Below are 24,288 nucleotides of genomic sequence, written 5' to 3' on the forward strand. Positions count from 1 at the left end.
TTACTCTGTGTATACAGTAGTCAGCTTAAAAAAACTTCCATGAACATCCAGCCGCTGGAAACTGATTGTACAGATTAGTAGCTAGACCCAGAAACATGAATGGTCTGCCAGAAGCCAAACTCAGACTATTCAGAGTATTCTAGAATGTCCCCACAGGCGCAGATTTGTTCTGCCCATTAATTTATAACCTTTTAAGATCCTTTTTTTAAGGAAAAAGGAACGTTCCAAAATTCCACAAGATCTCCATTTGTGTGTGTGTGTGTGTGTGTGTGTGTGTGTGTGTGTGTGTGTGTGTGTGTGTGTGTGTGTGTGTGTGTGTGTGTGTGTGCGTACGTGTGTGTGTGTGTGTGTGCGTACGTGTATGTGTGTGCGTACACGTGTGTGTGTTTCTTTTTACTTTGCTCAAAGATAGTTGCATAATCAGGGTTAAATTTGTATAACTCTGAACATCCTTTCTAATAATAATGATGTGCCTGTCTTGACAATGAAACAAATGATTCTGCTCAATATGTAGGCTAGGCTACTTATCTCATGTGATACAATAATGTAGGCCTATGAATCTCACAAGGAAGTAAGTGAATGACACATGAAATCTCTCTCCATGCACGCACGTATGTACACACGCACGCACACACACACACCAAAGACACACAACACCATAATACATTCAATGAATACCAGATCATTACAACTGTGTCAGAATCATGGCTTTAGTCTAGTCTTCAGCACATGACTTTAACTCACCTAATTATCTACCCCCAATGAAAGGATTACCCTTAAAAAAAATGTTTTTAAAGGATTATCCTTTCACCGCCTGGGAACCAACGTCAAAAACTAAACACTGATCTCTAGTCAGTTTTATTTTACCTTCGCCGTTTCTAAGAGAACGCATCAGGAGGGAAAACTGATCATAGACCTGCGTTTAATTTTGAGTCATATATCTAGGAGGAGCTTAGCTTCCGCTGTTAAAGCGCTGTTAGTGTCACATGATTCGGCTCCAAGATTCACCACGGAAGCTGAGTTGAGAAATGTTGCGATAGAGTTTCAAAGTATGATCGTTTATAATCGGAAAGCTAAGGGTTTCGAACGAAGAGGTACATTTGAACAACATCTGATTAAACTGGTGGAAATCACGGAGGGGTAAATATGATGCATAACTGATAGGCCACAGGTAAGTTACTTTGTGTAACGTGTTGTTATTATTATAGCCTACTGATGGGTGCAAGAATATCCTAATAGAAATGAATTGTGTAAAACATATATTTGTCACGTTGAATATGCCTATATAATAGGCTAATGTCAGCTATGTGCATGACATATTTATAATGTTATTGTATGAGCGTTAGAAGGCAAACTTCGAAGTCCCATATGGGTAAACGCTATATTTTACGTTGCGCTACCCCTGTCCGACCTGTCAGCCATGCGTTGGTGATCACTGAAGACAATCCGCATAGTCTGGATGTTTGACTCGTGTTGCATGATAGAGTTTGGCAAGGCTTGGTGCTCTTCTTATTTACCATGCTCTTCATCATATGACCACTCTACAAATACATTTATCAGAGAATTAATTCAATTATGAGTCCAGTAGAAAATTGTAAGTGGTTTGTCCTCTTCATGAATTCCACATACATTGTTGATATGAGAATAATTTATGTTATTCCCTCATACCAGCTATGTAAGTAGAGCCAGTTATACAAACACTGTTATTCTGTTTTCCAAGATAATACAAAGGATTAATCACAAATGTGGTAACTCCATTATAAATCTATCTATTATAAATCATTTGCTTAGCCTATTTAAGGGCTGTGTGTAGGGCAAAGAACGTTTCAAACTGTAAGCTTACTGTGTCTTGCCTAGTTAAATAAAAAATAAAACAAAACCTGCATATTCTGCAGATGACAACAGTGCTGGTATGGTTGGTTGCTACAGATAAGATCCCACTATGAAGTGTCTGCTGATAGCCAGCGAGAGCGCTGAGGTCCTCTTCTATTGGACAGACCCAGAGTTTGAACTCAACATCCAGGAGCAGTATGGCGCGTCACAGGAAGAGGGGGAGAAGGTAAGACGGGAGCGGGCGAGGGTTACAGGATGGTTCAAGTCATCTTGTCTATTACATAAATATAGAAGCAATGATAGCATATTGCATATATGGATTAACCCAAATATCCCCAGTGACCTCATTCATATCACGTTTCTGTGACTTGCTGAACTCCCCTGTCTGTCCGACAGGGGTTGTAGACATGTTGGCTGGTTCATGTAGTACCATAATCCCTCAGTCATTCCAGAGCAGATTATTGGGGTTATGAGGAGAGATTCCGGTGAAGGATATGGTTGAGTGTCTCTTTCCATCCCTCCCAGCCACCAGCATTTGAGGACAGCATCAACACTCTGTTTGCCCCCATCATCATCTCCTGCAGTACCATGGTGGACAGACTGGGAGACAGCTATACATCCTTTAGTACTGAGAACAACCACACCTATGTGCTACATCAGGTAATACACACACACACACACAGGAAACTAATGTTGCGTCATGACACAAAAACACATCAACAGATACAGGGCAATTTGTGAGAGAACTATGCCCATAGTAAAGAATGGTCATAAAATAATTGTAGAGGAGAGTGGGGTAAGTTGAGCCAACCTTGTTTCTAGGAAACCATACATAAAATGTATCAATTGGCCATATATTTAGGAAGAGGTCATCATTTCATGGAGTCTGTGAAGGAAGAAACCACATGGAAAAAGTAGTAAGCAAGTTGCATCCAAAACAATGGATTTTCACCAAGTGCAAACTAATTTATCAGGTAGAGGTTTGGTGATGCTTGTTTCTACACCAAAGTAGATATTTTTACGATTGTTCTGTATATCAGTTGGGGTCTCTATAAGATTCAATATGAGGTCTCAAACTTAGCATGAAAGTGCATTCTTGTAACTATGTGGGCTTACAGTGGGGAGAACAAGTATTTGATACGCTGACAATTTTGCAGGTTTTCCTACTTACAAAGCATGTAGAGGTCTAATTTTTATCATAGGTACACTTCAACTGTGAGACGGAATCTAAAACAAAAATCCAGAAAATCACATTATGATTTTTAAGTAATTCATTTGCATTTTATTGCATGACATAAGTATTTGATACATTAGAAAAGCAGAACCTAATATTTGGTATATAAACGTTTGTTTGCAATTACAGAGATCATACGTTTCCTGTAGTTCTTGACCAGGTTTGCACACACAGCAGCAGGGATTTTGGCCCACTCCTCCATACAGACCTTCTCCCGATCCTTCAGATTTGGGGGCTGTCGCTGGGCAATACGGACTTTCAGCTCCCTCCAAAGATTTTCAATTGGGTTCAGGTCTGGAGACTGGCTAGGCCACTCCAGGACCTTGAGATGCTTCTTACGGAGCCACTCCTTAGGTGCCCTGGCTGTGTGTGTCGGGTCGTTGTCATGCTGGAAGACCCAGCCACGACCCATCTTCAATGCTCTTACTGAGGGAAGGAGGTTGTTGGCCAAGATCTCGCGATACATGGCCCCATCCATCCTCCCCTCAATACGGTGCAGTCTTCCTGTCCCCTTAGTAGAAAAGCATCCCCAAAGAATGATGTTTCCACCTCCATGCTTCACGGTTGGGATGGTGTTCTTGGGGTTGTACTCATCCTTCTTCTTCCTCCAAACACGGCGAGTGGAGTTTAGACCGAAAAGCTCTATTTTTGTCTCATCAGACCACATGACCTTCTCCCATTCCTCCTCTGGATCATTCAGATGGTCATTGGCAAACTTCAGACGGGCCTGGACATGCGCTGGCTTGAGCAGGGGGACCTTGCGTGAGCTGCAGGATTTTAATCCATGACGGCGTAGTGTGTTACTAATGGTTTTCTTTGAGACTGTGGTCCCAGCTCTCTTCAGGTCATTGACCAGGTCCAGCCATGTAGTTCTGGGCTGATCCCTCACCTTCCTCATGATCATTGATGCCCCACGAGGTGAGATATTGCATGGAGCCCCAGACTGAGGGTGATTGACCGTCATCTTGAACTTCTTCCATTTTCTAATAATTCCGCCAACAGTTGTTGCCTTCTCACTAAGCTGCTTGCCTATTGTCCTGTAGCCCATCCCAGCCTTGTGCAGGTCTACAATTTTAGCCCTGATGTCCTTACACAGCTCTCTGGTCTTGGCCATTGTGGAGAGGTTGGAGTCTGTTTGATTGAGTGTGTGGACAGGTGTCTTTTATACAGGTAACGAGTTCAAACAGGTGCAGTTAATACAGGTAATGAGTGGAGAACAGGAGGCCTTCTTAAAGAAAAACTGACAGGTCTGTGATTGCTGGTTGGTAGGTGATCAAATACTTATGTCATGCAATAAAATGCAAATGATTTACTTAAAAATCATACAATGTGATTTTCTGGATTTTTGTTTTAGATTTCGTCTCTCACAGTTGAAGTGTACCTATGATAAAAATTACAGACCTCTACATGCTTTGTAAGTAGGAAAATCTGCAAAATCGGCAGTGAATCAAATACTTGTTCTCTCCGCTGTATATAGTCAAAATATTTGCCTTGGGCTAAGTTGAGCCAATGGTTGAGCCCATGGCAAGTTGAGTAAATGTAAGTGTTTTCTTCCCAGGCGTTGGGAAATGAGGTAACAACAGGGCCTGGCCTATGTTACAAGTGTTTTAAAAAGGTCAAAGTGTTTGTTAGGTGTTATGCCTGTGTTACAATATGATTAAAATACCAAAAAGTAATTGGGTTTGTGAAATAAAGATAGACATGGTTTTAAAAAGGTAGTGGTAATATTTCATTCAGTACAGAAATGTGTAGGTGGCTTAATTCACCCTGTCCAGCAACTCAACTTACCCCATACCCATGGTAAATTGTACTATTTAATGAAGCTGTCAGTTGAGGACTTGTGAGGCGTCTGTTTCTCAAACTGGACACGCTAATGTACTTGTCCTCTTGCTCAGTTGTGCACCGGGGCCTCCCAGCTCTCTCTTTCTGGTTAGAGCTGTTCTGTGAAGGGAGTAGTACGCAGCATTGTATAAGATCTTCAGTTTCTTGGCAATTTCTCAAAACAAGAATAGACTAACAAGTTTCAAAATAAAGTTATTATTTTCAGGCCATTTTGAGCCTGTAATCGAACCCACAAATGTTGATGCTCCAGATACTCAACTAGTCTAAAGAAGGTTCGTATTATTGCTTCTTTAATCAGAACAACAGTTTTCAGCTGTGCTATCATAATTGCAAAAGGGTTTTCTAATGGTCAATTAGCCTTTTACAATTATTAACTTGGATTAGCTAACACAACATGCCGTTGGAACACAGGAGGGATGGTTGCTGATAATGGGCCTCTGTACGCCTATGTAGCTATTCCATAAAAAATCTGCCGTTTCCAGCTACAATAGTCATTTACAACATTAACAATGTCTACACTGTATTTCTGATCAATTTGATGTTATTTTAATGGACAAAAAATATGCTTTTCTTTCAAAAACAAGGACATTTCTGTGACACCAAACTTTTAAACGGTAGTGTATGTAGCTACAGTATCTTTGTTAGAAAGAATACTATATTTCCCTTGACAGAGTGATGCTGAATGTAAAAAAAAAAAAAAAATATCAAAAATTACCCCACTCTCCCCTACAACTCATTTGAGCGCATAAGCCACTCAAATACAGTTCCTCTACTGTGCTGTAGTAAAAGTGAAAGCCTGCTGTTCAGTAAAGCTTCACATCATGTGAGCCTGCCTGAACCTCGCAGTAGTCATGGGATCAGACGGTGTGGCTCTGTAAATGGGTTACGATGACGTGGCCAATAGCTAACAGCAGTTCCATTCAGACCAAATGACTATCTTTTCTGCTTCTTGCCCCTACACCTTCCGGTGTTCACGGATCTCAAAGGACTAGATAGTTGTTAGCCATGTGAGTCTTCCAACAAACTAAGAGGAGCGTCCTCCATATTCCTTACACCAATCCAAGCCTCTCGGTTGTGTTAATAAAGAGCTTGGGACGTGTAGTACATCGCTGTGTGTGAATGGGAACTGATTAGGGGTGATTGAGTGAGTGATTATTTGATTGATGAAAATATTGACTGATTGAGATGTTGATTGACAGTTTGAGGAGTGTCTGTACATCGCTGTGAACGGAGACAGAGAAGAGGGCGAGGAGGATCTGAAGAGGAAGATTTACGTGATGAAGAAGATGATTGAGGTCCTCTTCGGCATGGTTACCCTCAGCAGCACCCTAATCAGGAAAGAGTATGACATGACTCTTATCTTATGAAGTTCATTAGAGCTGTGTTTGTGTGTGACAGATGGACTTGTGTCCTAATGGGCTTTGTGGTTTCTCTCCAGGCTGCGTCCTCAGGACACAGAGCAGAGGACCAATCTATGGAAATATCTACAGAACCTCCTGGAGACCTACAGCCGCCTCCAAGAGCAGGACCAGAGCTTTTTAGTAGAGGTACTGTAGAAATAAGCAATAGGGCCAGATGGGGTGTGGTATATGACCAATATACCACAGCTAAGGGATGTTCTTAGTCACAACGCACTGCGGAGTGCCTGGATACAGCCCTTAGCTGTGGTATATTAAATTCACAATCTGACCCTCAAACCATCACGGTCACCTAATAATCCCCAGTTTACAATTGGCTCATTCATCCCCCTCCTCTCCCCTGAAACTATTCCCCAGGTCGTTGCTGCAAATGAGAACTTGTTCTCAGTCAACTTACTTGGTAAAATAACGGATAAATAAAATAAATATATTGGCTATACACCACAAACCCCTGAGGTGACTTATTGCTATTATAAACTGGTTACCAACGTGATTAGAGCAGTAAAAATTGTAAAAATTGTCATACCTGTAGTACACGTCTGATATACCATGGCTGTCAGCCAATCAGCATTCAGGCCTCGAACCACAGTTTATAATGTGGAGGAAATTGTACTGTAAACTGTACTATACTCACTCTTCTCCCCAATGTGGAAATGTAGTTTTGACCTCCACGACAACATACAGTACCAGTCAAATGTTTGGACACACCACATTCAAGGGTTTCTCTTTATTTTTTTACTATTTTCTACATTGTAGAATAATAGTGAAGATGTCAACACTATGAAAAAACAGATATGGAATCCTGTAGTAACCAAAAAAGGGTTAAACAAATCAAAATATATTATGTTTGAGATTCTTCAAAGTAGCCACCCACTGCCTTGATGACAGCTTTGCACACTCTTGGAATTCAGACCAAAGGACAGATTTCCACCGGTCTAATGTCCATTGCTCGTGTTTGTTGGCCCAAGCAAGTCTCTTCTTCATATTGGTGTCCTTTAGGAGTCGTTTCTTTACAGCAATTCGACCATGAAGGTCTGATTCACGCAGTCTCCAGTTGATGTTGAGATGTGTCTGTTACTTGAACTGTATAGCATTTATTTGGGCTGCAATTTCTGAGGCTGGTAACTCTAATGAAGTTATCCTCTGCAGCAGAGGTAACTCTGGGTCTTCCTTTCCTGTGGTAGTCCTCATGAGAGCCAGTTTCATCATAGCGCTTGATGGCTTTTGCGACTAAGCTTGAAGAAACTTAAAAAGTTCTTGAAATGTTCAGGATAGACTGACCTTCATGTCTTGAAGTAATGATGGACTGTCGTTTCTCTTTGCTTATTTGAGCTGTTCTTGCCATAATATAGACTTGGTCTTTTACCAAATAGGGCTATCTTCTGTATACCACCCCTACCTGGTCACAACAACTGATTGGCTCAAATGCATTAAAAAGGAAAGAAATTCCACAAATTAACTTTTAACAAGGCACACCTGTTAATTGAAAGCATTCCAGGTGACTACCTCATGAAGCTGGTTGAGAGAATTCCAAGATTGTACAAAGCTGTCATCAAGGCAAAGGGTGGCTACATTGAAGAATCTCAAATATATTTGGATTTGTTTAACACTTTTTGGTTACTACATGATTCCATATGTGTTATTTCATAGTTTTGATGTCTTCACTATTATTCTACAATGTGGAAAATAGTAAAAATAAAGACAAACCCTTGAATGAGTAGGTGTCAACTTTGACTGGTACTGTATATATAAAGTATGTCTCTGTCTCCCTCCATCAGGCAGTAGAGAGGTTGATCCATCCTACTCTATGTGAACAGTGTATAGAGTTTCTGGAGCGTCGCTTGGTGCAGCAGATCAACAGTAGTGTGGAGAGAGCAGGAGAGGAGGTCCTCCATGCATTCATACTGGTGCACACCAAACTACTAGCCTTCTATTCCAGGTTACTGTCCATTTCTATTAAGACCAAACTACTAGCCTTCTATTCCAGGTTACTGTCCATTACCATTCTCACAAACCTACACGCTTTCTACACAAGGTTGACGGGCCACTGTAACGTCACTTTTTCACATAATAAAGAGCATTTTCACATAATGACATTGCAAATCACGTACAGAGGGAGGTGCCTCTGAATCAGGGTTGGGGTCAAATCAGGAAATTAACTGAAATTCCAATTCAGTTGTATTCATTTTCAATGCTTCCTCAATAAACTGAAAAGGTGGAGCTATTTAAAAAAAAATAAATACATTTCTGAATTTTAAATTCAAATCACTTCCTGAATTGAGTGACTCGAATTGACCCCCAAACCTGCTCTGAGTACCTTTCTATCCACCCCTCTCCTCTCCCCCACAGTCGTAACGCTAGTACCCTCACCTCGTCTGACCTGCTGGCTCTTATCGTCATGGTGCAGAACATGTATCCTAGCAACATCGACCTGGAGGATACTGCCCCCGAGGTAGGAGCACTGAGAGTGAAAGAAGAAGAATATCATACTCTGTCTGAATGCTTCAGAAGTTTAATAACTGTGTCGTGTGTGTGCAGGATGTGGAGAACACCTCAGCCCCAGATATATTCTACACTCCAGAGCCTTCCCCTACTAATAGGGACTCTGGGACTGACAGGGACTCTGTTAATTCAGGTAGGTGTCTGTGCCGTGCTCTGTCATTTTTGCCTATGTGGCTCGGTGCAGTGATATGCTATACTTCCACTGCCTTTGTTTCAACTCACTAACCCTCTGCTCGCTCTCTTTGCAGGCAGGCATGAGGAGAGCAGGCATGAGGAGAGCAGGCATGAGGAGAGCAGGCATGAAGAGAGCTGTTATGAAGAGAGCTATCATGAAGAGAGCTGTCATGAAGAGAGCTGTCATGTGGGGAGCGGTACTCCTGTGTTCCAGTTTTTGGATCCAGACATTCAGGTGAGCTTGGGGGGGAGGGGTGTACAGTCATGGCCAAAAGTTTTGAGAATGACACAAATATTAGTTTTCACAAAATCTGCTGCCTCAGTGTCTTTAGATATTTTTTATCAGATGTTACTATGGAATACAATTACAAGCATTTCATAAGTCTCAAAGGCTTTTATTGACAATTACATGAAGTTGATGCAAAGTCAATATTTGCAGTGTTGACCCTTCTTTTTCAAGACCTCTGCAATCCGCCCTGGCATGCTGTCAATTAACTTCTGGACCACATGGCAGCCCATTCTTGCATAATCAATGCTTGGAGTTTGTCAGAATTTGTGGGTTTTTGTTTGTCCACCAGCAGTCCAATCCCTGTACCTTTTGCAGAATATCAGTTTGTCTCTGATGTTTTTCCTGGAGTGAAGTGGCTTCTTTGCTGCCCTTCTTGACACCAGGCCATCCTCCAAAAGTCTTCGCCTCACTGTGCGTGCAGATGCACTCACACCTGCCTGCTGCCATTCCTGAGCAAGCTCTGTACTGTTGGTGCCCCGCAGCTGAATCAACTTTAGGAGACAGTCCTGGCGCTTGCTGGACTTTCTTGGGCGCCCTGAAGCCTTCTTCACAACAATTGAACTGCTCTCCTTGAAGTTCTTGATGATCCGATAAATGGTTGATTTAGGTGCAATCTTACTGGCAGTAATATTCTTGCCTGTGAAGCCCTTTTTGTGCAAAGCAATGCAATCCTTGCAGGTAACCATGATTGACAGAAGAACAATGATTCCAAGAACCACCCTCCTTTTTGAAACTTCCAGTCTGTTATTTGAACTCAATCAGCATGACAGAGTGATCTCCAGCCTTATCCTCGTCAACACTCACACCTATGTTAACGAGAGGATCACTGACATGTCAGCTGGTCCTTTTGTGGCAGGGCTGAAATGCAGTGGAAATGTTTTTTGGGGATTCAGGTAATTTGCATGACAAAGAGGGATTTTGCAAATAATTGCAATTCATCTGATCACTCTTCATAACATTCTGGAGTATATGCAAATTGCCATCATACAAACTGAGGCAGCAGACTTTGTGAACATTTATATTTGGAGCATTCTCAACTTTTGGCCACGACTGAATACTATGACGCAAGTTAGATATACTCAGGATTTTCTAAAGCTGGTCAGCTTCAGTTAGATGAACATTCCAACTCAGGCTTCATCCATGTTACGAACGTGGATGTTGATCGTGACAATTATATGTAACAACACCCTTAGCGTATTGGATGAAACACCAATACAAATCTAACAGCACAAAAAAAATAGATAAGCAATTTCCTCGTGGGTGATTTTTCATTATTGGATAGACATTTGTTGTGATATAGTGCTTTCTAGCTGTGGCGTATGTAGGGAAGCCAAACTTAAGTGGTCCAAATCATTCATCTTGGGGCAACAGGGGGAGCAGGGTTGCAAAATGCAATCATATCATTTTATAAAATTGTCTTTTTTTTTATTTTCAATAAAAAAATTATCCCATGTATTATGATAATTATCTGGTAAAAAAATGTGCAGGTGCACAAACATAAGTATGCACCTCCTATTTTAATTTGCTCCATGGCTCAGGCGCCCAAATGAACGTTGAGACTTGTGAAGAGGAAGAACATTTCAGGAGTTTCTGAGTAATAAACATGCCATTTATTTATTTATTTTATTTCACCTTTATTTAACCAGGTAGGCTAGTTGAGAACAAGTTATCATTTGCAACTGCGACCTGGCCAAGACAAAGCATAGCAATTCGACACATACAACAACACAGAGTTACACATGGAATAAACAAAACATACAGTCAATAATACAGTAGAACAAAATAAAACAAAAAGTCTATATACAGTGAGTGCAAATGAGGTAAGTTAAGGAAATAAATAGGCCATGGTGGCGAAGTAATTACAATACAGCAATTAAACACTGGAATGGTAGATCGGCAGAAGATGAATGTGCAGGTAGAGATACTGGGGTGCAAAGGAGCAAAATAAATAAATACCAGTATGGGGATGAGGTAGGTGGATAGATTGGCTGTTTACAGATAGGCTAAGTACAGGTGCAGTGATCTGTAAACTGCTCTGACAGCTGGTGCTTAAAGCTAGTGAGGGAGATGTGAGTCTCCAGCTTCAGAGATCTTTGCTATTCGTTCCAGTCATGGGCGAGCAGAGAACTGTAAGGAAAGACGGACAAAGGAGGAATTGGCTTTGGGGTGACCAGTGAGATATATCTGCTGGAACGCGTGCTACGAGTGGGTGCTGCTCGGGTGACCAGTGTGCTCAGATAAGGCGGGGCATTACCTAGCAGAGACTTATAGATAACCTGTAGCCAGTGGATTGGGTGGTAACATTCAAATAAAACCCAGCCCTGAAAAGTATTTATTTGCACGTCATCTCATTGGGGAAACGCACAGCATTGAACCGATTTCCGGAGCCAAGATGGCGTCGCTGTGAGAGGGATTGTTTTCTCGCTTGTCCAAGCAACTGAGGGTTAGGTGGTTAACAGTCTAATATTGGCTATCAATGTAGCAAGAAACTAACTATAACTTATTTTAGCTACATATGGCAAGTTTAGCGTTTGTGTCAAGTTGAATGTGAAGAACACGACAGAAAAACAAGAAAATATGGAATATCCAAGCTTCACAGAAGACTGCAGGCATGCTAGCTAGCTACGGATGAGAGCCAGAGCAGCATGGATACACAAGATGTCGCTAGCTCAAGCAAGAGAAAGAACAGGACGGACCAGGAAGAGATCATTGCAACCTCTTTACCTCTGACCCCAATTAAAAATCCACAGGAGAAAAAAGTGAAAGAGGACAATTCCATGTCTGAACTTTTCTCTGCAATCCAGACCCTGACTACTAAACAAGATGCTACGTTCTCCAAAGTGTCCATCATAGAGCGGGCTACTGAAGAAACATCAAAGAAGATTGATCATTTGTCAGAGACTGTCCGTCAGCTTCACACAGTTGAGAACAAGGATAATATAACGTTCCTAGAGAACGAGCTGAAGAAACTGCAATCCCCAAATAATGAGCTGTGTGAGAATGTAGCTGAACTTCAATGGTACTCTTGCAGGTGGGATCTGAAAATCCAAGGTGTAAAAGAGGTAGAGGGAGAGGATATTAGAGAAGTAGTCATTACATATTTTTTATCCCTTTACACTTGTGTGTATAAGGTAGTAGTTTTGGAATTGTTAGCTAGATTACTCGTTGGTTATTACTGCATTGTCGGAACTAGAAGCACAAGCATTTCGCTACACTCGCATTAACATCTGCTAACCATGTGTATGTGACAAATAAAATTTGATTTGATATCCTGGGAAAGGTGGCTCCGTGCATCAAAGACCAGCTAAGAAACGTGATCGACTTGGGAAACAAAGATCTAATGGACCCCCTCGCAATGTCATCCTACGCTTCACTATGCGCCACTACAGGGACATCATCTGGAAAATGGCCAAAGGGAACACGTTTCTGGATGAGAAGAAGCTCCGCATCAAAGAGGCTCTGATTCCGCAGGATCAGATTGCCAGGGAGAAACTGTGGCCAATTATACAGAAAGTACGACGAGGGAAAGAAGGCTGGGTTCAAGGGAACACGTGTTCACCGAAGGAAGAAAGATTACTGGCTAGCTCTGACATGAACCACACTTGAACTGTGAGTACATTTACTGTACTGCCACGAGTAAATTTACAGTTCGAAGTACAATTTATGAACACTTGCCAACCCAAAAAAGATAAAAGGGATTTGTTATACTGTTAACCACCGCTACCTCAACTGAGTGTCGTTTTCTGTCCGATTAACCCTCTCAATGTTTACTGTTTGTTTTATTGTTCACATTACTACATCTGTCTAGTTTGTGTCTCTTTATTTTTTAATGCAGGAGTTTGTTTTCAACTCTCTCTGTCGTTAGCCTGAATGCTAGGAGTTTGAGAGATCTTACAAAAAGAAAGCCTCATTTTTATATTGTAAACGCAGTAATGCAGATGTAGTTTTTCTTCAGGAAACTCATTTGTGTAAAGTGACTTGAAATTTTGGAAGACATGGCCTATTTCAGTCATGGCCTATTTCAGTCATGGCCTATTTCAGTCATGGATCAAACCATTCTGCTGGTGTTTGACGCTTATCCACAAGTTTAAAGGCAACATTCTAGAATCCACATCTTCACAGGATGGCAGATGGGTCATAGTAACAGTTAAACTTGACAATGCTATTTTCATCATCTTTATTGTAACTCACATGCTCTTTTAGCCCAATTTCTAATTCTCTCAGGAGATTTAAAAAACAATTTTTTACCACTTTTTCTCCCCAAGTCCTCCGATACACAACCCAACCAAGCCGCACTGCTTCTTAACACAGCGTGCATCCAACCCGGAAGCCAGCCGCACCAATGTGTCGGAGGAAACACTGTGCACCTGGCAACCTTGGTTAGCGTGCACTGCGCCCGGCCCGCCACAGGAGTCGCTGGTGTGCGATGAGAATCAAACCCACAAATGCTGATGCTCCAGATACTCAACTAGTCTAAAGAAGGTCAGTTTTCAGCTGTGCTAATATAATTGCAAAAAAGTGTTCTAATGATCAATTAGCCTTTTTAAAATTACAAACTTGAATTAGCTAACACAACGTGCCATTGGAACACAGGAGTGATGGTTGCTGATAATGGGCCTCTGTATGACTATGTATTTATTCCATAAAAAATCTGCTGTTTCCAGCTACAATAGTAATTTACAACATTAACAATGTCTACACTGTATTTCTGATTAATTTGGTGTTATTTTAATGGACAAAATAACTTTTGAACGGGTGTGTATATATGTAATGTATGTATGTATGTATGTATGTATATATGTAATGTATGTATGTATGTATGTATGTGTGTGTGTATGTATGTATATATGTATGTATGTGTGTATGTATATATGTAATGTATGTATGTATGTATGTATATATGTAATGTATGTATGTATGTATGTGTGTATGTATGTATGTATGTATGTATATATGTAATGTATGTATGTATGTATGTATGTGTGTGTGTATGTATGTATGTATGTATGTGTGTATGTATGTATGTATGTATGTATATATGTAATGTATGTATGTATGTATGTATGTATGTATGTATGTATATATGTAATGTATGTATGTATGTGTGTATGTATGTATGTATGTATGTATATATGTAATGTATGTATGTATGTATGTATGTGTGTGTGTATGTATGTATGTATGTATGTATGTATGTATGTATGTATATATGTAATGTATGTATGTATGTATATATGTAATGTATGTATGTATGTATGTATGTGTGTGTGTATGTATGTATGTATGTATGTATATATGTAATGTATGTATGTATGTATGTATGTATGTATGTGTGTGTGTATGTATGTATGTATGTATGTATGTATATATGTAATGTATGTATGTATGTATGTATGTGTGTGTGTATGTATGTATGTATGTATGTATATATGTAATGTATGTATGTATGTATGTATGTATGTATGTATGTATGTATGTATGTATGTATGTATGTATGTATGTATGTATATATGTAATGTATGTATGTATGTATGTATGTGTGTGTGTGTATGTATGTATGTATGTATGTATGTATATATGTAATGTATGTATGTATGTATGTATGTGTGTGTGTATGTATGTATATATGTAATGTATGTATGTATGTATGTATGTGTGTATGTATGTATGTATGTATGTATGTATGTATATATGTAATGTATGTATGTATGTATGTATGTATGTGTGTGTGTATGTATGTATGTATGTATGTATGTATGTATGTATGTATGTATGTATGTATGTATGTATGTATGTATGTATGTATGTATGTATGTATGTATGTATGTATGTATGTATGTATGTGTGTGTGTGTGTGTGTGTGTGTGTGTGTATGTATGTATGTATGTATGTATGTATATATGTAATGTATGTATGTATGTGTGTGTGTGTATGTATGTATGTATGTATGTATGTATGTATGTATGTATGTATGTATGTATGTATGTATGTATGTATGTATGTATGTATGTATGTATGTATGTATGTATGTATGTATGTATGTATGTATGTATGTATGTATGTATGTATGTATGTATGTATGTATGTATGTATGTATGTATGTATGTATGTATGTATGTGTGTGTGTGTGTGTGTGTGTGTGTGTGTGTATGTATGTATGTATGTATGTATGTATATATGTAATGTATGTATGTATGTATGTGTGTATGTATGTATGTATGTATGTATGTATGTATGTATGTATGTATGTATGTATGTATGTATGTATGTATGTGTGTGTGTGTGTGTGTGTGTGTGTGTGTGTGTGTGTGTGTGTGTGTGTGTGTGTGTGTGTGTGTGTGTGTGTGTGTGTGTGTGTGTGTGTGTGTGTGTGTGTGTGTGTATGTGTGATATATATATATATATATATATAACAATTTGTGCATGTATTTTCTTGTTTAAACCTGTGTTTTGTTTGATGTATGTAAGTTGTTGATCATTTTGTATTATGAAATATAATAATGAAGAAAACTGACACTGATTTCCATGAAGTTCCCACTTTGTATTTCCCACTTCAACCCCTAATCTACTATACCTTGACTAAAACGATGACTAATTTACTTAAATCGTTGTGCAACATCGTGGGTAAGCTCTGGGCATTGTCTTTCAGCTGAAAAAAAAGATTTTCGCTGTTGTGGTACAAAATGTCATACAAAAGTTTCAAATGCATTTTGGTATTACTAAATGTGTAGTGTGATAGGTTTTTAAACACACAAAAATGTTGATTTTATAAAATGTTTAATAAATAGTCTTCCTCAAATTAAGGGGATGATGACGGATTCTTTGTGAGAGGGAGGGAAGCTGATTTAAATTGGTCCTCTACTCGTGTCTCAGACACTTCATTCAGGATAAGTGAAGTTAGCCCTGAGTTAGCATGCCCCGGATCAAGTTAGTTCTGAAGGATTCGTTGCCACATTAATGTACCTGGCTAAAAGGTGAGCCACTTTTGTGACACCAGTTTTCCCGAGTTAACCTCAGAGTTGATGAAAGTTACCTTGCTATTTCCTCAAACCAGATTTGTAGTATAGGGCCAGGCCACTAGGACAAAATGGCAACACTGCATTACTGCACCAAAAAGAGCTGGATCCTAACTAGAGAAATGCATGTACCTTAGACTTTCTCATAAATCATGCATTTAAATTAGACAGACCTTGGAGGGTCATTTTATTTTTTGATCTGTTTGAAACTTGCTCTTGCTCAAAGCTCTTGGATTTGCATGTTCTTTGGATTCTATATAGTATAACTTCTCATGAGATTAAATTAATGTAAATAACATTCTGTCTTCAGATGGCAGAGGACAGTCTCCAGACCCTGGAAGCTCCTCCCCCTGACCCCTCAAACCCTAGCAGAGTCTTCCTAGAGGTCACGCTGAAGGAGGGCTGCTATCCCATGATGCCTCACTCCATGTACTGTCTGCCACTCTGGCCGGGCATCACTCTGGTGCTGCTCACTAAGGTCTGTATACACACACATATATACACACAGACACACACATTCAAAGAGAAAGAGTGGGCAAATCATGCAAATCGCACAACTGTGGGTGTTATTTTAAATCAGACCAGAAGATGGCAGTAACTTGTCACTGAGATAAGACTGCTCTCTCTATCTCTCCCTCATTCCTTCTCTCTCTGTAGATACCTAACAGTAACCTGGCCATGTCAGTCTATGTGTTCCTGGAGGCATTTGCTAAGTTGGAGAAGCGTCTGAGTGAAGGTCTGGAGGGGTCAGCGGCCCGCGGCCAGACGTCCATACAGGACCTCCGCAACAAACTGGACAAGTTCATTAGGGCATTGGGAACCTCAGACATACAGGTGGGTGTAATGTCATTGAAAAGCATTTGATATGCTGCCAGTGACATTTAAAACCTCATTTCAGTTTGTGACAAAACAAGCAAGTATTGCATAGAGAATCATTGTACCATCTTAACCTCTGTGAAATATATTTTCCATAACCCAAAATATTGTATTTTCAGCTATTTGAAGCTGGTGTACAAAACCGGAAGTAAGACGCAGAAAATAAACTTAAGAACGGGAAGCATAGAAATAGCACACATAGAACATATCTACAGCGTCTTAAACTTGCTTTCATTGAGAATGACAGATCTATAACACACAATTCTATGGTCAAGTCGCCCAAAATGTTACATAAAAACATTGCTAAAGTATTTATAACACATCTGCTGGTCTCGTCTCTTTCAGACGTCCCAGCTACAGAGTGTGTGGACAGAGTTTAAGAGCCGCGCATTCACCAGAGGAGGACCTGGCTTCAGCAAGGAGTAAGTGTCTTGTCTACTGCCACCTGCTCTATATGTCCCAATCCCATGTCGACCCCTAGCCCTGCTCCCTATGTTCTACTGTAGATCTGGAGGATTAGATACAGTGTGTATATGTGTGGGTCTACATTTTTTTTATATATATAGGAGTCAAAATGGGCCAGCATCCCTGTGGAACGCTTTCAACACCTTGTAGAGTCCACTCGTTACCTGTGTGTGTGTATATATATATATACATACATACATACACACACAGTGGGGCATAGGGTCGGGCAAAAAAGTATTTAGTCAGCCACCAATTGTGCAAGTTCTCCCACTTAAAAAGATGAGAGGCCTGTAATTTTCATCATAGGTACACTTCAACTATGACAGACAAAATGAGGGGGAAAAATCCAGAAAATCACATTGTAGGATTTTTAATGAATTTATTTGCAAATTATGGTGGAAAATAAGTATTTGGTTACCTACAAACAAGCAAGATTTCTGTCTCTCACAGACCTGTAACTTCTTCTTTAAGAGGCTCCTCTGTCCTCCACTCGTTACCTGTATTAATGGCACCTGTTTGAACTTGTTATCAGTATAAAAGACACCTGTCCACAACCTCAAACAGTCACACTCCAAACTCCACTATGGCCAAGACCAAAGAGCTGTCAAAGGACACCAGAAACAAAATTGTAGACCTGCACCAGGCTGGGAAGACTGAATCTGCAATAGGTACGCAGCTTGGTTTGAAGAAATCAACTGTGGGAGCAATTATTAGGAAAATGGAAGACATACAAGACCACTGATAATCTCCCTCAATCTGGGGCTCCACGCAAGATCTCACCCCGTGGGGTCAAAATGATCACAAGAACGGTGAGCAAAAATCCCAGAACCACACGGGGGGACCTAGTGAATGACCTGCAGAGAGCTGGGACCAAAGTAACAAAGCCTACCATCAGTAACACACTACGCCGCCAGGGACTCAAATCCTGCAGTGCCAGATGTGTCCCCCTGCTTAAGCCAGTACATGTCCAGGCCGGTCTGAAGTTTGCTAGAGAGCATTTGGATGATCCAGAAGAAGATTGGGAGAATGTCATATGGTCAGATGAAACCAAAATATAACTTTTTGGTAAAAACTCAACTCGTCGTGTTTGGAGGACAAAGAATGCTGAGTTGCATCCAAAGAACACCATACCTACTGTGAAGCATAGGGGTGGAAACATTATGCTTTGGGGCTGTTTTTCTGCAAAGGGACCAGGACGACTGATCCGTGTAAAGGAAAGAATGAATGGGGCCATGTATCGTGGGATTTTGAGTGAAAACCTCCTTCCATCAGCAAGGGCATTGAAGATGAAACGTGGCTGGGTCTTTCAGCATGACAATGATCCCAAACACACCGCCCGGGCAACGAAGGAGTGGCTTCGTAAGAAGCATTTCAAGGTCCTGGAGTGGCCTAGCCAGTCTCCAGATCTCAACCCCATAGAAAATCTTTGGAGGGAGTTGAAAGTCCTTGTTGCCCAGCAACAGCCCCAAAACATCACTGCTCTAGAGGAGATCTGCATGGAGGAATGGGCCAAAATACCAGCAGTGTGTGAAAACCTTGTGAAGACTTTCAGGAAACGTTTGACCTCTGTCATTGCCAACAAAGGGTATATAACAAAGTATTGATTTATACTTTTGTTATTGACCAAATACTTATTTTTCCACTATAATTTGCAAATAAATTCATTAAAAATCCTACAATGTGATTTTCTGGAGAAAATAAATTATCATTTTGTCTGTCATAGTTGAAGTGTACCTATGATGAAAATTACAGGCCTCTCTCATCTTTTTTGCACAATTGGTGGCTGACTAAATACTTTTGTGTGTGTGTTTTTGTTTGTTTGTTTGTTTGTTGGTTTGTTTGTTTGAGCTAGAAAATATAAGCATTTTTCTGCTCTTGCGATAACATCTGCAAATCTGTGCACGCAACCATCAAACTTTGATTTGATTTGCCATGGGTCCATTTAGCATTTGGCAAGATGTGTATCATTATGTTATCTCTAAACTCTGTCCCTAGCCTGGTTCCCTGGTGTCGTACTATGAAGAGTCAGCTGTGTGGAGTCTACAGACAATGTTTCATCACAGAGAACACAGTTGGAGGAGGGAATCCACAGCGTCTATCACCCAGTCTACAGGACAGAGCTCTCACCATGGTGCAGTACGTATGAGGCCCAGGACTAGCTAATATTATTTCTCTCAATAGCAACCAACCAGTGCTGTATGTATTGTGTAAAGGCCTGATACTATTCTTATCTTCTCTATTCTCTCTCCCTCCTCTTGTCCTTCCTCCTTTCAACCCCCCCCCCCCCCCCCTCTCTCAGGGAGAAATTGATGGATTGGAAAGACTTCCTGTTGGTGAAGAGTAAGAGAAACATCACCATGGTGTCATATCCTGCCTCACATTAACCCCGCCCTCTGGAGCCATGTTAGAAATCTCAAATGGCCCCTTATTTCCTATGCTTGTGCTCCTAATATTATGAGGTTAGATGTAGGGTTGGTGTATTAAAGAGAAGGGGTAGCCTATACAAAGTCTTTAGAAGAGGTAGCGTTTGACCAAAACACCCAGTTGTTCTCCAAGAGGGTTGGCCACCCCTGATCTTGACTAACCGGGAGCAATAAGTAAATTATTGTAGAAACTCCCATTGTCAGGCTAAATCTCCAATGGTTTCAGTGCAGACCCCCATGTTTCCCCATTTCCAGAGCATTTTAAAGCAATAGGAGCTGATAGCTATCCATGAGGTATGTTGTGCCCTGGTGTGTCACAGACAGTTTTTATTTATATATTGGATGAAATGTCTACTGTATGTCACTGAAGGGGTAGAATGTAATCATGCAGCTCGTTGAAATCGAACCAAATGTTGCTACTGTACACTAGTTTGACCAGGTTGGACAGATATCTCTAGACAAGAGATTGTCAAGTGTATTTACTCCAGATGATGTTACTGTAGCGTTGTGGTATTAGGCTCTGTGTTGTACTGTATCTGTGTGTTGTGAGGTGTATTGACCTTAACACAGCGGATATTACGTACCTTGAGGAGTTCCCGGGCCTGATCCATTTCATCTACGTCGACCGCACCGCTGGTCAGATGATCGCGCCATCTCTCAACATCACGGACCGCGCAACCTCTGAGCTAGGAAAGGGGCCACTGGCTCACTTCATAAAGGGCAAGGTTAGACTGTACCATCTACACTGGTTCTAGAGGGTTGTCTAAGAGTTATCCACTAGTTTGAGATTGTAATCAACTAAAGTAGGCTCTCAATGCATATGGGAAATCAAAAGTTGCCTCTGTAAATGTAAAGCTGGTTTGATATTTTTAGTAAATGGATTTCACTGATGATTTCTCAGTCTCTCTCTGTCTGTATATCTCTGTTTCTCTCCCTCTCTGTATCTCTCGCTCTCTTTCTTCTTTTCTTCTCGGTCTCTCTCTGTCTGTATATCTCTGTTTCTCTCCCTCTCTGTATCTCTCGCTCTCTTTCTTCTTTTCTTCTCAGTCTCTCTCTGTCTGTATATTTCTGTTTCTCTCCCTCTCTGTATCTCTCGCTCTCTTTCTTCTTTTCTTCTCGGTCTCTCTCTGTAGGTATGGGGCCTGGTTAATACATCGAGGATTTACCTACAGAAGGGTTATTCCACTGTCACTCTGAGAGATGGAGACTACTTCTTCTGCTACTTCCTCTGGTTCGAAAACGAAACGGTAAATTACCTCAATGTTGGGTATACCAAGCTGGATTTTTCCATTGGAATGTTCTAGAACGTCATTGTTTGTATGACCCTTGACCTCTGTCACCTGACCAATCAGGGCTACAAGCTGGAAGTAAAGGACCTGCCAATACTGCCAAATGACTCCGCCCCCATCGGAATGCTGGCCTGGGACTACTACAGGTGAGGAGGAGGTTCTGTGTGGGTATGTGTATAATGCATTCTCTAGTATTCATGGCTGTATTACAGGAGTGTGTGTGTGCTCCTGTTCCCCTCCACAGGAAGCTGTTGCGCTACTACAGTAAGAGCCACCAGGGGGAGGTGGTGAAGTGTTATGAGCTGCTGACAGTCCATCTAGGAGTCATCCCAACAGAGTACATACTACAACACTGTAGTCAATTAGCACGCAAACTCTGGGAGCCCTCACGTATACCCCTACTGTAGGAGACACACACACACATAGATCACTGATTGTACAAAATATTATGTACACCTGCTCTTTCTATGACATTAACTGACCAGGTGAAAGGTATATCTTATTGATGTCACTTGTTAAATCCACTTCAATCAGTGCAGATAAAGGAGAGGAGACAGGTTAAAGAATAATTTTTAAGCTTTGAGACAATTGAGACATTGGTTGTGTATGTGTGCCATTCAGATAGTGAATGGGCAAGACAAAAAATGTAAGTGCCTTTGAACAGGGTATGTTAGTAGGTAGGTGCCAGGGGCACCGGTTTGTGTCAAGAACTGCAACGCTGCTGGGTTTTTCACACTCAACAGTTTCCCGTGTGTATCAAGAATGGTCCACCACCCAAAGGACATCCAGCCAACTTGACACAACCGTGAGAAGCATTGGAGTCAAAATTGGCCAGCATCCCTGTGGAATGCTTTCAACACCTTGTAGAGTCCATTCCCCCTGACGAATTAAGGCTGTTCTGAGGGGAAAGAGGAGGGGTATTCAACTCAATATTAGGAAGGTGTTCTTAATGTTTTGTATATTCAGTGTATACACACACCATTACTGCGGTAATACACACACAAACACCAGGGAAGGCTGGTGGGAGGTGCTATGGCTGATGATTGCAATGGCTAAAAGGGAATAAATGGAAACCACATGTTGGTGACTCCGATCCATTGATACCATTCCAGATATTACAATGAGCTTGTCCTCCTATAGCTCCTCCCACCAGCCTCCACTGACACACACACACACATCCGTGACCATGAAACATGGTGCTACACATTCAACCCTGCTGAAACGTGTGGGCATCAGTGCCAATAAAGGATGTTTACAGGTGACAGTTTGTCCAACAATAACAGTGTGTATTCTATATTCCAAATCATCCTGTTCTACGATCTGCAAGTCACTGGTATGACATAGCCAAGTGATTAACCTTTAGCACTGATAAATACTGTTTGACTAGCACTTGTCCTGCTGCTTTTATGATACAATACCTCATTGTTGTCATCACTGGCTTTTCTCTGAATCCTCAAAAATACTTTATCCTTTCATGTTTTTGTGTTTTGTTTTAGTTTTTTGAATAGATTGTTTTACCTAGTGGATAATGACAAGTTCAAACTGCTTTGAGTCTTTTCAGTGATAGCAGATATTGCAGTTATAATATAGTCTGTTTTTCTTTTCTTTCACCATGTATTGAATTCAGTCAATTATTGTATTTTTTTTCTTCTTCATTTCTCACAAGTTACTTTTCTAGAATGTTTCTGCTAACAATTAAAATGGGTGTTATAGTGATGACATGGCAGTGCAATGAAAATATGAACAAGTAACTCACACGGCTGAGCGTGAGACCAGGTGCATGGAGCAAACAATATACTTATTAAATATAAGAAAAAACTCCAGCACACTGGTAATATTGATGCTTTCAAATCAAGATTACTAGTGTGCTAGAGTTTATTTTTTTCGAATGCAATAAAAAAACACTTCTCCTTGTTTCTTTGCTTTAAACCCAGTTGAGCTGACAGACGTTTTGCACTGTTTCGCTATTGTTTTTGTCTTCAATCTAGTAAGAAGGCAATATTTTATTCATGTAGTAGTGTCCCCCCCCAGAAAGTTAGGACCTTTGGCTTTCACCTGGAATTGTTTATTTATGCCAGAGAAAGAAAAAAGCCTTTTCAACCCATAAGATCTAGTACACAATAGAAGTATACTAAAACATATACAAATATGATGGTATGATAAAAATAATAAAAATGTGTGAATTAAGCCTTTTCATACATTATCAAATGTCCATATATAGTTAGAATCTATTTTAGGAACATCTACCCCATATATTTCACCTTCTTCATTACTTTACCAAACATATGATTTTAGTTATAGTCAAAATTTGTTACATTTGTGAACATCTAAATCAACATTTGGGCCATTTTAACAGCATGCCTCTCTGCTTTAGGGGATAAGGGCTATGTAAAGGGCTCTATTTATTTATTTATTTTTTCTGAGCTGCCGCCAACGTAAAACAAATGTTTGACTTCCACACAAAATTACTTCTTTACTTGGACAATGTCGAAGTCCTCTGTCGAATAAACGTGTATTTGCCTCCCTCTGGTTGTTGGCTGTATCACAACCGGCCGTGATTGGGAGTCCCATAGGTCGGCGTACAATTGGGCCAGCGTCGTCCGGGTTTGGCCGGGGTAGACCGTCATTGTAAATAAGAATTTGTTCTTAACTGACTTGCCTAGTTAAATACAAAAATAATGCGGCCTACACACTTCTTTAAACCTAAAATAAGGAAGGTCCGGATGGCTGTCTTCTGACTTCTAAAACGGTGGGAAATCAATAAAATAAGTCATGTTAAGGTACATATTTTTAAAAGTAATTCTAGTGCCCGATTTTGGGGACTGTCAGCTTTAATGATCCCTTTGAGCATGGTAAAGTTATTAATAAGGCATTGGTTGGTATATCAATATACCCAATCACTAGAAAGATACATGTCCTTCCTAACA

The 24,288-nt window shown here is 40.4% G+C and overlaps 1 protein-coding gene across 2 annotated transcripts; it reads left to right on the forward strand.

Moving 5' to 3' along the window:
• Window positions 1-971: 971 nt before the first annotated feature.
• Window positions 972-23,275, forward strand: hps1 (HPS1 biogenesis of lysosomal organelles complex 3 subunit 1). Of its 2 annotated transcripts, none has more exons than XM_036960384.1 (18): window positions 972-1,171; window positions 1,896-2,059; window positions 2,359-2,493; window positions 6,109-6,251; window positions 6,348-6,456; window positions 8,106-8,266; window positions 8,677-8,779; window positions 8,866-8,962; window positions 9,078-9,238; window positions 16,619-16,786; window positions 16,966-17,142; window positions 17,530-17,606; window positions 19,645-19,785; window positions 19,949-20,014; window positions 20,653-20,797; window positions 21,206-21,319; window positions 21,425-21,507; window positions 21,606-23,275. In XM_036960384.1, the coding sequence occupies exons 2-18, from the start codon at window positions 1,943-1,945 to the stop codon at window positions 21,766-21,768; spliced, it is 2,160 nt and encodes a 719-aa protein (XP_036816279.1). In that variant the 5' UTR covers window positions 972-1,171; window positions 1,896-1,942; the 3' UTR covers window positions 21,769-23,275. The 2 variants fall into 2 exon arrangements, with proteins under 2 accessions (XP_036816279.1, XP_036816278.1); XM_036960383.1 differs by having other exon boundaries at window positions 1,930-2,059.
• The last annotated feature ends 1,013 nt before the right edge of the window (window positions 23,276-24,288 follow it).

This window comes from Oncorhynchus mykiss, chromosome 23, assembly GCF_013265735.2.
Source record: "Oncorhynchus mykiss isolate Arlee chromosome 23, USDA_OmykA_1.1, whole genome shotgun sequence".
NCBI classification, from domain to species: domain Eukaryota; kingdom Metazoa; phylum Chordata; class Actinopteri; order Salmoniformes; family Salmonidae; genus Oncorhynchus; species Oncorhynchus mykiss.